The sequence below is a fragment of the Hyperoodon ampullatus genome (assembly GCF_949752795.1).
Source record: "Hyperoodon ampullatus genome assembly, chromosome: 3".
Taxonomy (NCBI): domain Eukaryota; kingdom Metazoa; phylum Chordata; class Mammalia; order Artiodactyla; family Ziphiidae; genus Hyperoodon; species Hyperoodon ampullatus.
In genome coordinates, this window is record NC_136916.1 from 57,419,879 (window position 1) to 57,438,107 (window position 18,229).

The following is an 18,229-nucleotide window of genomic DNA, read 5'->3' on the forward strand; positions in this document are numbered from 1 at the left end:
TAAGAGCATAGTACAAAACCACTCCCGATAGTGGACTTATGTCCAAGATTCCAGTACCCTAGGAATGGGGAAACGCCAAGCTTTCAGAGACTGTGCAGAATACATGGAGCTATAAGGTAGTCATTTTGGATATCTGGCCTTCCCACATGAGGATGAGGGGAGGGATCCAACCCTTACCCAAAGAGCAGCTAAAGCTATTTCCATACCCCAGTGGGTCCTGGAGCAAGAGCCCTTGATGGGCAAAATCTACTCAGTTCCACGAGGGACGTGAAGCACCTGCCAAAGCCTTCAGATTGAAAAGACACTGACATGTTCATTGAACAAATACCTCCCCAGGCTCTACTCAGTCCCTATGCTGCATGCTGAGGGAACAAGACATGTTCCCTTTCACAAGGAAGCTCATTTCATATCCATCACCCAATTCCATTTGATACACAAGCACACAATTGTTTTGTACTCTTACTGGTTCTTAGGCATAAACATTGCCTCCATGAGATTTGTAAAGCCTCTAGAAAATGCACTGGTCCTTGCATTTTTTACCTCGTCATAACGTCTAACACAATGATAGTTACATGATAGCCAACTGATGAATGGACTTTGGGAACTTCTAGAACATCCAGATCTGTTGAGCTTATTTATATTCACTTTTGGGAAATTCTAAAGGAAAGAACAAGTGTTTATTGAGCATCTAGTATGTATAAGACATTATGGTAGTTACAAGAGAGGCTGCAAAGATGCAAAAGAAGTGGAAGTGCCTGCCCTTAGGGAGTTCAAAATCTAGCAGGGGAGAAACACTTGAAAAATGAATTACAAGGAAAAGCTTAGGTGACAACTACATAGAACAATGAAAGAGACATCAAAAAGGCAATGCCAGTTTAACTGCCTTCTGTTTGGAGCAATCAAGAAAAGTTTTTACAGAGTAGGTGGGATTTGAGCTGAAAGATAATTAGGATTTGAAAGAGGGTAAAAAAGAGTGTATTCCAAATGGGAAAGATGCTCTGAAGGGCGGTGGTAGAAATGCACAAAACACACATGAGAAAAAAATGATGATATAAGTCTTACAAACATCATGACTGACTTGCCTCATGTAAATATGCATTTATGTATCACTCTCCGTGGACCACCAAGGAACTCCCCTATATATCACTCTCCAGTTCCTTTTATGTAAAGTCACTAAACAAATAGATGGGCAAAGGTGCTTTCTGTTGAAATCCCCACGTTAAAAAATCCTTTGTTGTTAGATAATTGTAAACTTTTGAAATAGCTATCTCTGTTAAGAGCATTGATAGTTATTAACTTTTTAAAGGAAAGGAAATCCAATTTTGAAAAAAGAGTTTAGATGAAAAACAGCTGCAGGCTCCTAGCAATGGCCCTTCCTGGATACATAATGTAGCTACAGAAGGAAATGAGACTTGTTACAAAGCACAAACTATGAAGAAAGACAAAAATGGAAAGCCCTGATGTATATAAGAGACTGTCTCATACATTCTGAAAACTGTTTCTAAGAGTTTCTAAATACAAATGTATCGGCCTAGAATAGAAGAAAAAAAAGAGATAGCTGAAAATATTTTCATTATGATGGATAGGGGGTTCTGGCCCCAGTCTTTACACTTAGCAGTTGTGATACTTTAGGCAACTCACTGGACATCTCTGAGCCTCGTTTTTTCATTCACAAATGGTGAATCCCTCCCCTCCTTACCACAGGGTGTTCTGAGAGGCTGAGCAGATATAAGGTGCTGTTCTTATTAAATCAAACAGCATAATCACATGTAAAACTGTCACCTGAGGCCTCAGCAGGTTCTCAAACTGTGAGTGGAATCTGAATTGAATTAGCATTGTTTTTAAAAGTCAATGAACATTATCATCTCAAAGTGATATATAAGCATCAATAGTGAATATATTTATTTCAGAGAGTAGAAAAACCAAGGTCTACGGAATATCGTAATTCCTTCCTATTCATTTCTATATACCCAGCACCTAGCACTATGTCTAGCATATAGTAGATCCACAATAAATATTTATTAAATGAATGAATGAATATTTCTCTCCAAGCTTCCCCCTAGTACTCTCATTTGCAAAATCTCCCTATCTCTGTCTTCAAGATATACAAGGTATTCACCAAGGGACCTCAATGAGATTTAGTTTTTCTCTTTAGGGAAGGTATTTTATTTATATGTAAGAAGGTTAACAGGGTATATCTAAATTAAAATTTATAGGCCTTTAGTATAAACAGAAATGCCTGTTATTCAGTGTTTTTTAATGCCATAATAGACACATTGTAAATCACAAGTTAATACCTAGTGAAGGGAAAATAGATCCCAAGGGTTTTGAAGTGTTAAAGTAAAAGACCTGTCCCTTTAAAAGGTCTGCATCCTTGTGTCAATGAAAGAGACCTGTAATATACAAGTAATAATAATGTTGATGGTGAGGATGATGACTTCTGCAATGAGCACAAAGGCAATGATGACAATAATTTTTATAGTGAAAATTACAATTCTGTTTCTTAACACTAATGGCGCAGGTAAACTAGTGGCCAGCTTTGCTATATACAATCTTACCGTATGTGACTGTCCTTAAATGTTGGGTTAACCCCCTTACATTGTAAACCTTAACCTTCAGAAAGATTGAACCCAAGCCTAAACATCAGTTCTTGGGTAGGACTTTGGTTGGTCTACAAAGAATAGACCCAGTTCCTCTGTTTATGTCTAGTTGCCCCACCCAGGACTTCTTTAGATGACTGCTCTCACCGTGGAGATCCTTGCTTCCTTTTGAATGAAACCCTGGCACTTCTCTCTGGACTTGGAAGTCTTTAACTAAATTTAATCACCAGAAACATTGCCAAGGAAGGGCAAATGTGCGCATTCACACTGCATCCTGAACTTTTCAGGAGGTGCCACGGTTCTGTAGGACTCAGGAGGTCCTCAGGTAGGGAGAAAGGAAAAGTCTCCCTGCTGGTGCTAAGACAGACCAAAACATTCTCCACATACACGTGGTTACAACTTGTCCACCAGCATCACAAAAACAAAGCTGAGTGGCCCTTTCCTCCTTCCAGCTGTCACCTGCGGTCAAGACTTTTTGTGTGATAAATTTTCCATTTCGAAACTGTCCTTAGCATTCATTTTAATTTAATTTTATCTGAACCATATGGTTGAGGTGACACAGTACAGGGTAATTTGCTCTAGGCCTCACCTATTTCTTAAAACAACCCTGAACCATCCCTCTCCCACCATGTGGCACTAATTGCTTTTCTCACTGATCATGTCCAAAGTACTCTCTAGAACAAGCAAACTGACCTGCTTAGTGACTCCCATATTCAATAAAGGCATTCTCATCCTGCCTGCCACGTGCCACCTTCATTCCTACAACTGGCCTTTCCTTTCTTTTCTATCAATATACAACTTCCCTTCTTTCGAAACATGTCTCAAAATCCAACTCCTCATGGAAACCTCCCTTAATTAATCCCCCATCAGTGCCACTTCATTCTCTAGCTTCTCAGAGCTGAGGTAGAGTATTGACAGCCAGAGTAATTATTAATGATAATATCAACTATTTATTGAAGTTTTGTCACGTGCCAGACATTGTTATGTATTTTACATGTAGTGTCCCTAATCCTCACGCCTGAAAAGTGAGTACTATTATCTCTAATTTACAAATGAGGAAACTGAGGCTAGAGTGACATGTTCAAGGTCACAGGGCAACTAAGTGGCAAATCCAGGGTTCAAACCATGATTTAGCTGCCTGCTGAGCCCATGCTCCTTCTCTCACAGCAGATATTCCCCACGGTACTGCACTGAATTGATGGTGACTTTCTATGTAAGTCTCTCCCCCCTCCTCAACCACCACCACCAAAGAAAATGTATGTTCCTCTTGTATATCCTCAATATGCTTGTTGAATTGAGTCGAACAGCTTAAAGCCAGAAAACACATCTCCTATTTTTTAAAATATATTCCATCCTTGTGCTCAGCACATAAGGTAATCATTAAATGTTAATGACTAAGCGAAATGGAATAAAATCAGTGTTGTGGTAGCCATTTTTAAGCTTTAAGAGTTTAAATGAGCAAGCCCGTACATAGCACCACAGCTGGGAGCGCCATATTGCCATTAAGCCAGAAGGTGGATTCACGGGATGGGAACATTGAAAACAGACACCACAAGAATAGTTAAGTCGGCTCTCCAAACCACTTTCTACAAGTAGCTACTGCTTTTCCCTCCATAATAATTTCACAATGATTAACCTGCTGGGTGAAAAATCCCAGGCAAAAACCTGAGTGTCAGAGGAGTTTAGAATAACCACTGAGTATCAGGCTAAGGTTGGAGGTGATGTGGACAGAGGTAGACTCATTCCCATCTAGCTGGTCAGAAATGTAAGAGAACTGCCATCTAGATTTCTATTATGGGCTTTATCTTTCAGAATAAATGCCCTTTTTTTTAATCATTAGATTTATGAAATCCAATCTCACATTCCAACACATATGGATATCAAAATGTGTATTTGGTGAGGAATAGTTTCTTATGTTATCAATTTCTGCTTCCTTTGCTCATAGCACAAAATCCTACTTTTTGCCAAAACCTTACTTTATAGCTTTTTAACTTAATTAAATATATAGGCAATTACTGACACCATCTGTCTTCATAGAAAAAGAACAAGAAGTGACACAAAAGACTGGGACTCTGAAGGGAATCTTTAGCAAACAAATTCTTCTAGCTCCGCTACAGTAATATTTATTTTTAGGAGCCCTTATGTTATTTTAAATCATTTATGCTTTTTAGAAATAATGAATTTGAGCTATACTTAAAATGTGGTGGCTTTGGTATGATTTTTTTTTAAAGAAAATATCAAGTAATCCGTTGCTATTTCAGTAAAACAAAAACTTAAACATGCTGTTGAACATCTGTTACTAGTACAGTCTAACGCAGCACTTAAAATCCTTTAAAATCCCTGAAAACCTTTATAAAGTTACATGAATCTTTTGCATAAATAGAACTGTTTTAACAATATGTATATTCCTTTAAACATATATTTTGCTTTCTTAAACATAAGATTCATTGTGTTGCCTAGCATTCCAAGTCCTTATAAATAAATAAATGAAATGGCTTCACTTTTAGAGGGAGTCAGTCTTCCCCTATCATGCCACATTCCTAGCCTGCTCTAGAGTACTACTTATTTATGTCTGTTTTTTAAACCTTATGCAATTTCTTCACAAAAGTCTTAGTATGTAAATAATATCAAACCAACCCATTGAAACTTGAACAGGATAAGTCAGGAACCAATACAAAATAAAAGTCCAAATAAAATAACAGAATTCCCCTCCCATGAGGAGTACATTGTCAGGAAATACAAAGGGATTATAGAGAAAAGTCACATGTGGCTCCAAGAAGAGCACGGAATTGGCAGTTACCACCAAGGAGGACAACTGGGTTTTTCTGCAGGTCTTCCCTGAACTGAAAGGAGCAGGTTTTGAACCCCTTGTGTCAGCTACGCAGAGCCCTACCCTCCGTAAGTAGAAGTGTGTATAAGAGGACAGCTCTAATGAGGCTCAATATAAAAAAGACACTTTTCAAAGAAATAACTGTAAGACTTCTCTACTCATATTAAAGACTTATGGTATACCAAAGAATATGCTGTCTCAGATTTGGGGCGAAAATATCAATATATATATTTTGTATTTTTATTCACTTGTTGATGAAGGAAATATGAAGAAAGTGATTTCACAATCACTTTTGATTGTGGAGCCCTAAAGCTCTACCCATATGTTTCTGGAAAGTGCCACAGGACTTCTTTTGATCACAGGTAGGAACCTCGGCTTTTTGCTTACACTGAAGGACAATATTACTTTGTCTTTTTTTTTAATATAAATTTATTTATTTATTTATTTATTTTTGGCTGCGTTGGGTCTTTGTTGCTGCGTGCGGGCTTTCTCTAGTTGCAGCAAGTGGGGGCAACTCTTCGTTGCAGTGCACAGACTTCTCACTGCGGTGGCTTCTCTTATTGCAGAGCACAGCCTCTAGGCACACAGGCTTCAGTAGTTGTGGCGCCCGGGGGCATGTCTAGTTCCCAGACCAGGGATTGAACCCTTGTCCCCTACATTGGCAGGCAGATTATTAACCACTGTGCCACCAGGGAAGTCCCCCTATTTCTTTGTCTTTATAAAGCTCTTTCATTATAGGCTCTCAAAGTGCTTTACAGACAAATAATGGGGAAGGTGAGGCAGAAAGGTGTTAAGTGGCTTGCCCAAAGTTCCACGGTAAATCACAGGCCTTTCTCTGGCTCCAGAACCACCGAGTAATTGGTGGAGATTCTGGATGTGACTGCCAGCAGCACGGTGCTCTCTCACTTCTACCAAGCATTTGTTTCCCTGCCAGGTGGAGAGTAAACTCCAAGGTCAAGCATGGGAAGAAAACCTGGACTTCAGAGCCAGGCAAACTTGGACCTTAATCCTAGCCCTGCCACTTAGCTGTGGAACTTGGGCAGGTTTCTAGGTTCCTTGAGCCTCCACTTCCACTTCTATAAAATGGGGGTGTTAATATCTACTTCACAAGGTTGTTGTGAGGATGACATGAGAAAATACCAGAGTGCCTTGTACATAATAGACCCTTAATATACATTAATTCCCCTTCCTCTTTCCTTCCCCAAGTCTCCCTCCTAGAGTCTGTCCTCCATGTGGTCAAGTAGGCAGCTTTCTAAATATTGCTGCCATCAACAAAGACAGCATATTAGCTTGATAGGATGCCAAATCTTTCAAACACCAGATCTGTAGACAACAAAGGCAAAGTCGTGGAATCCAGATTCATCTCTCAGATAACCAGATCCAAAAGGTTCCATTATGGTAAACAGCCCTCTACCATCACCAAATTAGTCATGACTCATTGTATTATTGGATTAACTCAATGTCACTATGAAGGGCATAGGGCTTGGGGGGCACCCGAAACCACAGAAGGCAGGCTGAGACCTTGGGGGGCCCTCGAATGAGCAACAGGATGGAAGAAGGGAAGCAGATGTGTTTAAGACAAAGCTTCCTTTGTGCCCACTTGCCTGACCAGCCCTGCCTCTCTTCTGGATTTGACCACACTCAGCCCCACTCAGTACAGGAGCTGATACAAAGTGAAAGCCTGCAGTGGGCAGTCAGAGGAAGTATTCTGCCTGTCACAGAAAAGTGACACTGCATCCCCAGACCTAATTGAGTCTTTTTGACAGATGCTAATATATTATCCCTTCCAGCCCATGACTGCTTATTGAGATCCAGGTACTAACCCTTGCTGAGTGCTAGTTTGCTTTAGTGTATAAGGCAGGTATTTTTTACCCACACATGGAAAAGCTTTTTAAAGTGTAGACTTGAAGAATACCTAGAATAAATTCAGAGGGCAGTCTGGGAGGTGGTTTCTCACAGTCTCCCTCATTCAGTCATGATTTCCACATGCAACTAGATTCAAACAAGTGGCCATACAAATTGTGGAGGTGTCCGCCCTAGAATGGGTTTCCTGAAGACTGGAATGTGTGTGTGTGTGTGTGTGTGTGTGTGTGTAGCAGCTTTATTGAGATATCATATACATAAAACTTACTATTTTAAAGTGTACAGTTCAGTGGCTTTTAGTATATTCACTGAGTTATACAGCCATCATAATTATCTAATTTTAGACCATTTCCTTTACTCTAAAAAGAAACTGTACCATTAGAAATCACTTCCCATACCCTCTTCCTTCCAGCCACTGAAAACCACTTTCTGCCTCTATGGATTTCCCTATTCTTGACATTTCATATAAATGGGATCATATACTAGGTGGTCTTTTGTGACTGGCTTCTTTCACTTAACAGAATATTTTCAAGGTTCATCCATGTTTAAGCATTTATCAGTGCTTCATTCCTTTTAATGGCTGAATAATATTCCATTGTATGGATGTACCACATTTTGTTTATCCATTCATCGGTTGATGGACATTTGGGTGGTTGCTTCTCTTTGATGGTTATGGATCATGTTACTATGAACATTCATGCACAAGTTTTTGTGTAAACATGTTTTCATTTCTCTTGGTTGCATACCTAGGAGTAGAATTGATGGGTCATACAGTAACTCTACATCAACTCTTTGAGGAACTGCCAAACTGTTTTTCAAAGTGGCTGCACCATTTTACAATCTTACTAGCAATGCATGAAGGTTCCTCTTTCTTCATATCTTTGCCCACACTTGTTATTGTCTTTTTTATTTCAGCCACCTGTGTAGGTTTGAAGTGGTATCTCTCCTGTCTGTGTTTTAAAGGGAAGATTTATTTCCTTGTGTTATTTAATGGAATCATCCAACAAAGATTTATTGCACATATATATCAGGAGTGCTGTGCTAGGTTTTATGCAGGATTCAGATATGAATCAGAGGACCCTGCTGTAGGTCTGATTCTCCTCTCTAGGAATCTCCCAAATGTAAACAAACTTGCCTTGGACTTGAAATCAAGAGCTCTGAGCTCTTGTCTCTACCCCTCTTGGAGTCTTGTGCCTGGGGTTTGAGGAGGCTGGGCAAGATCACCTCCAAGGCCACAGCCTGTGTTTCTTGCCCACATAGTCTGCAACCAAGGTTGTTCTTTATAAAACGTTCTGGTTTACTGGAGCTGTCAAGGAAACTGGGAGGGAATGCCGAACTTTGTGACAACTCATTGAACTGATGGGGCCATTGCTTCATGCACATCCCCACCTCACTTTGCAAGACAGCCTTCCATGTCCACAAGGACTGGGCACAGGAATCCTCCCCCATGGGAGCTCCAGAACAAGAGCCTTCTGCCTTGAAAATCCACACAAAAGCCTTTTAGAGATCATTTGCAGTAACTTTAAAAGAGCACTTCTCAACTAAGCAAATCATTCACAAGTCCTGACATTTATAGTGTGAATATTGAAGAAGAATAACTATATACAGCATGGGATTATTATATTGAATTGGCATGGAAGAAGCATATATAATTTACTAGTCCCAGAAACCTATAACAGGTTATAAAAATTGGGTTTTCATGTTTATTATAGCTTACTGCTTAATGTCAAAATAAGAAAATGGCCTTCCAAAAATTCATAATAAAAAAAGTGAGGAAATACTTAAAAGGAAAAAAGAAATGAGTATGTAATTCTGCACCTTAAGAATACAAATAATATCAGTTAGGCCATCAATCTCAAAAGTAATAGAAAATCATAAATTTATAGAGGTAGTGGAAGAAGCTTGGAAAAAGGAAGCAGAGAAGGCAAGAGTATGTTAAAATTTTTGTGACTTTTTTTTTTTTACAAAAGTGGAAAACATAAGTACAACTGCTGATGGTGCAGGTTTAAATTTCAATATTTTCCATTTTGGATCCCAAAATTAATTTTGAATATAGTTCCTACACATCCTGAAAGAATTTCCAAGGTCACAGAGAAGCTTCTGGCACTATACAGAAATTGGACTATGAATGCTGGTAATTAGGTGTCATGGAAAGAGTTGGAGCAGGAATCAGGAAACTTGATTCCAGCTCTTCCCCTAATTGTGGGACCTGAGTGAGTCAGTTCACCTCTCAGAGTCCTCGGCCATAAAATGAGGAGGTGGGAATGATGAATGTCATTTTAGGTCTGCCAGGACAGAGCTGTTTAAATAGACCTCTTTGGGCCCTGAATATTTTCAGTTTTAGAGATTCCATTATCCTACATCACATCAAATGTACAAATGCACTCTCATGGAATGTGACATAGACCTAACTGTGTAAAAGAGTTGTGTTGTGTTTAACTGAGATGTCAATTTTGTTGATATTTTTGTTATTTGATAGTTTTCTTTTCATATTTGGGGGCCAGTAACTTTTTTTTCAGAATCCAAATATTTTTAAGGCCTTTGAAAATCACGGAGGCCCTAGGCATGATGGACTACTGGGCCCTGAGTGCTAAGTGGCAGGGCCCAGATTTTTTGCTGCCTTTGGCCCCATGAACTCCAAAGGCCCAATATAAGGTAGTATCCGGGGTGGGTGGGAGAGAGAATGGATACTCTAGTTGCTCAGAGACAGCCTTATGGAGCTGTGATTTAAATCGTGCCCAAAAGGATACATAGGATTAATAGAGACAGAGGGGAAGGCCTCCAAGATGAATACTAGGAGTGTCAACTGTTGATTGGGGCCCTGGGTGACTGCCCCATCCAGCAGTAACTGCAGTTCTTCACCTCTCTGAGAGACTGGGCCATCCCAGAAGCCACCACTAGGTGGCAACATGCCAAGAGGCTGCAGTCCCCTCTGCCTATCTATAGATATTTTTATGTAATACAAACAATTCTTACCAAATATTATAATCACATTAATATTTTTCTACGTAAAAATTCTTACAGGGCAGTGTACCACCTGCCTTAAAATTAAGTATCAGGTGTGTTGTTTACCACAACGGAGAGTTTGATGCTGTTTGGTGATTTAGTGATGGGAAGAGATCTCATTTAGTTGCTGCTTAAGAAATTATGCTCTCTGTATGATAGCCGGGATTCTGGAGCCTGTTTTTAAACAGCATTTGAGAAGAGTTAAGTGTGTACGCTACCTCTGAGAATCAGGCAAGAATACTGAAGTCAAGAGCCAAGCAAGTGAGTTCTTACTCCTGCCCCAGACTCTGCTTCTGGCAGTCACACAGGGAACAAATCCAAACAGATTTGTTTCTGCCAGACCCCCAATAATAGCCTCATGCAATATCTCATGTAGTCACCGGATCTTCTCAACAACCCTCGGAGATAGCGACCACTGGTCTGTGTTAACAGACGAGGAAACTGAGGCCCAGAGAGGGGAAGGAAGTTAAGATCACACAGACAGTAAGTGGCGAGGCCAACACTCCCTTCCAGTGAGGTCCTGTAACTCTGGTCCAGTGCTCTTTCCATCCAGTGAAGACATCTACCTCCCTCCAGGCACTGGCCTCTCTAGTCCCTATCGCCCTCAAGCTGCCATCACTTCTTTTCCCTACCAAGCTATCCCTACCCTTCTCAGCCTTATTTCATCTCGACCTAAACCTGCTGAGAAGCATGTCCCCTAGGGAAGGCCCCATGTCCTACAGACCTTGCCTCTCCCCAACCAAGGAGACCCTTGAGCCCGAGGCCCAAAAGTAACAGCAGAGAAAAAGATGCCTCCCTACAGGGACTGATTCTGCTTTATCCCTCCCAACCCAGCCAAGCACATCCTCCTGATTTTACAGCTGAGAAAGGAGAAAAGGTGCCTGAGATCCCATCCCATCCTCTAGAACACCATTCAACAAAGGCATCTCACGCTTAACACGCCAAAACCTGAAATCTTAATTTTACCCTTTAAACTATTACTCTAGCAATCTTCCCCGCTCAGTACACGGTAATTCCACCCTTCCATTTTTTCAGGGCAAAAGTCTTGGAGACATCCTTGGCTCCTTTCTTTCTCTCACACCTGCATCCAACCCATCAATAAGTCCTTTAGGTTCTAGTTTTGAAATGTATCTATAATATGACCGCTTCTCCCACCCTCTACTATTACTGTGCTGGACCACCCACCATCACCTCTCACCCAGATTACTGCAAACAGCCTCCTTGCTGACCTCCCTGTTTCCATCCTTGTCCCCTTATGGTCTCTTCTCCCCACCGCAACCAGGGTAACCCTTTAAAAATATGAGATATCATGTCACTCCTCTGCTCAGCACCCTCCAATGGATTCCCAGCCTCCACAGTTAATAAGTAGGAAATAAGCCCCCAGCTCTGTATCTAGCCAAACCCGTAAGGACAGAGGGAACCTTGGCTACCCATGGCTGTATCACCCAGCCAGCAGAGAGCTGGGCAGGTGGCCTGGTCTCCATAGCTTAGGCATAGCTGTGGGTCTGGCTGAGGGTTTGGTCTTGCTCTAGAAAGAATCAAGTGATTAAATGGTGGGTTTCCTATAACGTCGGGACTGTGAATGAAGACATGAACATGGGCAGGGAGGTGGTACACACATCCCTCAGCCACGGCAGGCTGCTGAGGAGGGTGGGCTGTGTATTGCACTCTGTTCTAAAGGCCTGATGCCATCTCTATGGTGGGTGAATTCTCAGTGCTGCATCTCTCAGTAGCCTTAGTTGGAGGTCTACCTTTTAAAAAAATTCCACACGAGCAACAACATGGATGAACCTGGGGGTTATTATGCTTAGTGAAATAAGTCAGAGAAGACAAATACTGTTTGTTATCACTTATATGTAGAATCTAAAAAAATAAAACAAACTAGTGAATATAACAAAAAGGAAACAGACTCATAGATATAGAGAACAAACTAGTGTTTACCAGTGGGGAAAGGGACAGGGAGAGGAGCAAGATAGGGGTAAAGGATTAAGAGGTACAAACTATGATGTATAAAATAAATAAGCTACAAGGATATATTGTACAGCACAGGGAATATAGCCAATATTTTATAATAACTTTAAATGGAGTATAATCTGTAAAAATACTGAATCACTATGTTATACACCTTAAACTAACATATCGTAAATCAAATATACTTCAATTTAAAAATTTGAATGAAAAAAAACACTATGAATATCCTGAACAACCTACTGATTATTTTTCTAAATTTATTATCAGAATGAAAGGTTCTAAATAAAATTTTCAAATCAAAAAAAATTCTACACATGCTTAGGAATCTTCCCAGTTAGCCTCATAGCTGCATCTAGAGGCAACTGAGGGAGGGTCCACCAGGACTATTATCCCCAGTGATTAGTTGAGGAAAGTGGCCCAGAGAAGTGACTTTGCTGAGAGTCAGGAATATTTGTCTTAGACCCTGATACCAAGAGTAGGGCCTTTAGCAAGTCACTTACCCTGTCTGGAGCGTCAGATTCTTCTTACAAATAAAGATGAAAAAGGAAAGAAAACCTAGAGATGGGTCTGCAAAACATCCATGGACTCTGACAGCTCTGAAATTCTATGATTCTTCAACAAATGTTATTTAATCGATAAGTTAGTCTCTCGGTCCCATACCTACCCCAATGCCCATAAGAGAAGGTTGGCAAGACCAAACTCTTTGCTACTTCATTTGCCCTTGGAGATAGTTACAGAATGTAGGGCCTTAGCACATCTGCCCACATCTATATCCTCTGCCACCCATCCATCCTTCCTGTCACAGGAAAGAGGCAAAAGCAGCAGGGGTGATCAGGCGGCCTCCATCTGCCTGGAGTACCTAAGGCAAAAAGAGCTCAATACCGGGACCCTCTCTCCCTCACCTCCCCACACAGGAGTGTGTTATTACCATTTCATCCCAAAGCTTGCAGCCCAAGAAGGACCCAGAACCTTGGAACGAACAATTCTGGGCAAGCTCGCCTCTGCCTGACCCTGTCTTCAGTTCTCACATGCTTGTTTAAAGGCAATGAGGTTGCTGCAGTTTCTTGGTTTGCCTTCTGCCCTGTGCTCCGCCCACCCCACCTCAGGTCTCCCAACACAGCAGCAGTGAGGACTGCATCCAGCCCAGCGCAGGTCAGGGAGTAGAGAGCTGGGCCTCTGCAGCACCTCTCCCCACCCCATCCCACCCCCGCTGGCCCTGCCCCTGGCTGAAGTTGCAATGGACTTTTTTTGCAACCAATCAAATTAGAAATAGAATGTGAGCCACATGTGTAATTTTTAATTTTCCAGTAGCCTCATTTTAAAATGTAATCAAAAAAAGATGAAAATAATTTTAATACCTAATGTGTTTTATTTAACCCAACATAACCAAGAATAGTATCATTTCGACATGTAATCTGTATAAAATATTATTAATGAGATATTTCACATTCTTCAAAATCTGGTGTGTATTTTACATTTATAGCACATCTCAATTTGAACCAACCTCGTTCCAAGTGCTCAATAGGTACACGTGGCCACTGGCTGCCATATTAGATAGTGCAGATCTAGAATATACATGAGAGTCTATATATAATTTTACTTACCATAAATCTGCTAATGTTAACATTTTGTTATATTCCCATCTAGTCTTTTCTAGATATAGTATTATTTTTACAAAGTTGAAGTCATATTGCCCATATGACTATATCCTTCTCTTGCTGTTTTGTGTATGATGACTACATCATCCAAAGTGAGTCACAATCATTGTCTTTAATGATAATATTATAGACTATCCCATCACTTGAGTGTGTCGTAATCTCCTTATCCAATGCCCAAATGTTGGACAGATGCAATTTTTCAGTTTTACAAATAGTGCTGAGAGGAAGGTTTTTATGTTGCTCATGCTTCTTAAGGCCTTGATGTAAATCTCTCTAGTGTTCTAGCCATTTTTTTAAAAATGGATTTTGAATATCAGTCAAACAACTATCAACAAGGGTTTTATGACTGGGAGCTGAGACACCTTGGTTTCTTGTCCCATACCTTTGATATGTGGCTCTGAAGCCCAGGGCAAACCACTTTGCTTCTCACACTAGAGTTGCTCCATTTATAAAATAAACAAACTGTATTTGATGATTTTTAAGGGTCTTTCCAGCACTAGCCTTCAGTGATGTTTTTCCCTCAACCTCACATCTAACCAATTAATCTGTCAAACTAGTCATTTCAAGTCCTACAAGTCATGTCAAAGCCACCTCCTAAACATTAAAAAATATATCCACTTCTCTCCATCCCCAGTCGTAGTGCCTTTCTATGTGCATCATCGCTCATCTAAATTGTGATGCAGAGTGAAATTAGGTTCTAAACATTAACAGCGAAATCCAAAATCAAGAATAGGATTAAATGAGATATGTGTGAAAGCCTGGGGCTGGCACAGAGGAGATGTTCAATGAATATTTGCTGCATTTGAATCTGAAACCAGCTTCAAGAAACCCTGTCCCTGAAAGGTTGTGAAGAAGTTCACAGTGAAACATCAGAGGTGCTGCTGTGCCCTGCTGGGAGCCAGCCTGCCCCAGACACTGAGAGCTGTCAGAAGACAAAGACTCAGCAGCTTCCCCTAAAGGGCTGACAGTCTAGAGGGGGAAATGGGAACCCCTGTCCGCAAAACAAAGATGCCTCAGGCGGTGTCTTCAATGGAAAAACCAGATGGAGAACAGAACAATTATCTGAGCAATTCAGGCAAGCCTGCTGTTGAGGAAAAGGCGTGAAGAAATTTGTTCTATTTCCTTTGTGACAAGGAGTTAGGGAAGCCTGGGGTAGCAAAAACACTTTGGGTCTACAGAAAGACCAGAGTTTTGGTCTGCGCTCTATGATTTTAGGCAAACCACGAAACCACTTTTTGATCTCAGTATCCTCATCGGTCAAACTGAGATACAGTAATACCAACTTTGTTCAAACCTAACCACCTACTGGATTATTGTGAGGTTGAACACAATGATTATGAATGAGGAAAACAGCTATTAAATGAAGCAATCTAATAACTACATAGGCAACTGAAAATGAGTCTCCTAAGATTCTACTCCTCTTAAAGGAAATGTTTAGTAATCATCAATAACATCTGTATTGAACTTTATAATATGCAAGGGAATTTTATGCGCATTTATTCTATTTTGTTTTCAAAACCCATTGTGGTAGTATTATCATTTGTGCCTTTTACACTTAAGGATACTGAGATTGAGAGAGCTTAAATAACCATTAAAGTTTCCACTCTTTGCGAGGGTCAGATTCAGGCTCTCTGACTCCTTGGTTGCCTTCCCACTGAAATCCTCATCACCAAAACATTAATATTATTAACATAATATTAATAATGTTTGTTATATGCATTTTTCTTTGATCAAGGACACTGAAACATCAAAACAGAAGCTCTGGGAAAAAAATGCCAGGCATGTAAGAACAGCAAGTTCACTTTCTTGTATTAAGGAAAAGTAGCTGTCCCCATCTGAGTTGCATTTTACGCAATACAGCAGGAAATATTTAAGTTGACAAATAGGATATTTACAACTGCAACAGATCCTTGGCAGTTAGTTTTTTAACAATTGTTGCAAATGTGATTTATTTGCTATTATAAAAGGGCATTACTGTGCGAATATGACTCCTGAAATTAGCATCAGTTTAGCAAGGGGCCTTGACAGCCTGACCTCTTAATATCCTTATAATGATGCCATTTACATTCCATGCTTACTCAAGTCACTCACTGCTAGATTTGTTTGAGAGGAGTCCACTCTAGGGCAGATGTATTCTGTATTCTAACACACCAAGTTGGCGTGGAGGGGCACATGTAGGCCTTCTAAGGCGAAAAACTGTTTAATCAAGTCCTCATGAAAATGTGTTCGTTTCCAACTTCCTACAGTGAAAATGCATTACTGCTAATTACAGCATACTCCAGAAACACAATACTTCATGTTTTCTCCACAAGACATTTCCATGGCATGGATATATTAAACAAGAACACGTTTTGATCCTCTGCAGCTTTAGCTTTTAGTGTGAGTGGGAAACTAGTCCTGGGTAAGGACTGGCTGGGCCAGGATTAAAGCCATCTGCACCAGCAGGGAAAGGGCAGAGGGTGGACTTGGAGCCAGGCAGAACTGGATTCAGATCCCAGCACCACCACTTCCTAGCTGTGTGGACATGGGTACCTCTCTGAACCTCTGTTTCTTTATCAATGACATGGAGCTGTTATTTTTAAGGTTATTATAAAGATCTGAGATATTTGTGAAGTACCTGGCACACTGTAGGTACTTGATACATGGGAATTGGTCACGTTTGTGTTGCTTGTCAAAGCTCCGATGTTACCTTCTCCATGATGCAGCCCTGAGTTCAAACTAGACAAACTCAGCCTGTCTGTTCTTTCTGCTTTGGTACTACTTTGTTCCAACCCTTTATCATATCAAGTATTCATTGTGTTGTAATCAATTGAGTATGATTCTATCTGTCTTCCCATTCTTGATGTGTCTCTTTACCTTTTACACTCGGATAACTAGCACAATAATATGCCTTGAGCATTGAACTCAGGAGGATTCTGGGGGTGCTTCTGGATTCAGTGTAGGGGTGAGGAGTGACAAGAGAAATTAAGGACGGTCTGCCACAGGAGAGGAGAGAGGGTACCATATGACCCACTTTGCCATCAGCACTTTATCACATAGTGGATGCTCAGTTAAGTATCTGTCAAAGGTGTTAATGGACATTACTCAATTATCTAGTAGCTTAGAGTAACTTATTGCTTACATATATATCTGTTTATCAAAGCATTTTAATTTCTGTTGCATCATAGTATCCTTTTAATGACCCTAGGATTCAGCTAGGGTGGATGCTATCTTCGTTACCCTGTTGAGGATACTGTGACATTGTAGGGTGGGTGAAGTGACTTTCCTGCACCCTTAAGGTAAAAATAGTTGTAGAGCTAAGGCCTGTAGGCCAACCCTAAGTTCCCCTTAAGAATCATGTTGAGATTCCCAGAGAAGCCAGCACTGCTTTTTCTGAAGCCAGGGCAAACTGCCCTTTTCTATTACTTACACACTCAGGGCAAACTGCCCTTTTCTAATATTTACTCACTCTTTCCCCCTCTGTCTGCTCTGCTTGAATTCCCCATCCTCTGGAGTTCCCACCCAGCTTCATTTCTCAGTAGCAAGCATTGCACTGGCTACTTTAGAAGTGACAAACCACAGGCAGAAAAATCAAAGTGCACATGAGCCTTTCGGAACCGGGCCTCTCCATCAGATTATCTTGGACAGGTATTTCCAATTGTGTAACCTCCCACAAGAACCTTAAATCTTCTGACGAGAATCAGACTGGAGACTCTATCCCTCAGTTGAACAAAGGAGAAACAGAAGCAAAAACATCTACTCCGTTAAGTCACATGTTCACTGTTGTAGTTGGGTCTGGTGTGGTTTGGGGTGGTCAGAGGTGGTGGGGGCCTTCTCTCCTGTTGGCTGATCACACCCTCACTTCTTCGGCTCCTGTTCTACTCAGGTGTGGGCCACAGGCCTCAACCTCTCATACAGTGACCAGCTGGCCCTGACTCAGCTCACCTTATACTTGACCAACGGCCACCTGGATTGCAGTTTGAGCACCCTTGAAGTGCCCCGCTTTGTTCCCAAGAAAGACAAGAAAATGAGCCAAGTGGCAATGCCGGTAAGCGACCAATGCTTCCTGATTCTCCTCAGTGTCAGCAATACTCACCCGCCATTTACTGAGCTCTGGTTGCGTGCCAGGCTCTATGGGTCCAGAGAGAAGAAAGAATCTCAGGCAAGTCTTTGAACCTACCAAAATGGGCTTCTGGTACATGAATGTAGGAAAGGGGAGGCGGCGTCCAGAAAGGGCAAGCACTACGTAGAAGGACGAAAGTACATGGGGCTTTCCAGGGCTGGATGTTTGTGTGTTCCCCTCCATTCTCTTCTCAGCTCGC

At 41.0% G+C, this 18,229-nt stretch overlaps 1 protein-coding gene across 1 annotated transcript in view; it reads left to right on the forward strand.

The window, feature by feature from the left end:
- The window catches only part of IQCH (IQ motif containing H), a gene marked incomplete at both ends in the record, with an annotated part of 219,690 nt that overhangs the window by 176,454 nt on the left and 25,007 nt on the right, over positions 1-18,229 (forward strand). The window contains one exon of the mRNA XM_079701075.1: positions 17,794-17,955. Coding sequence (XP_079557201.1) covers positions 17,794-17,955 — 162 coding nt within the window. The remainder of the gene's footprint in view (positions 1-17,793; positions 17,956-18,229) is intronic.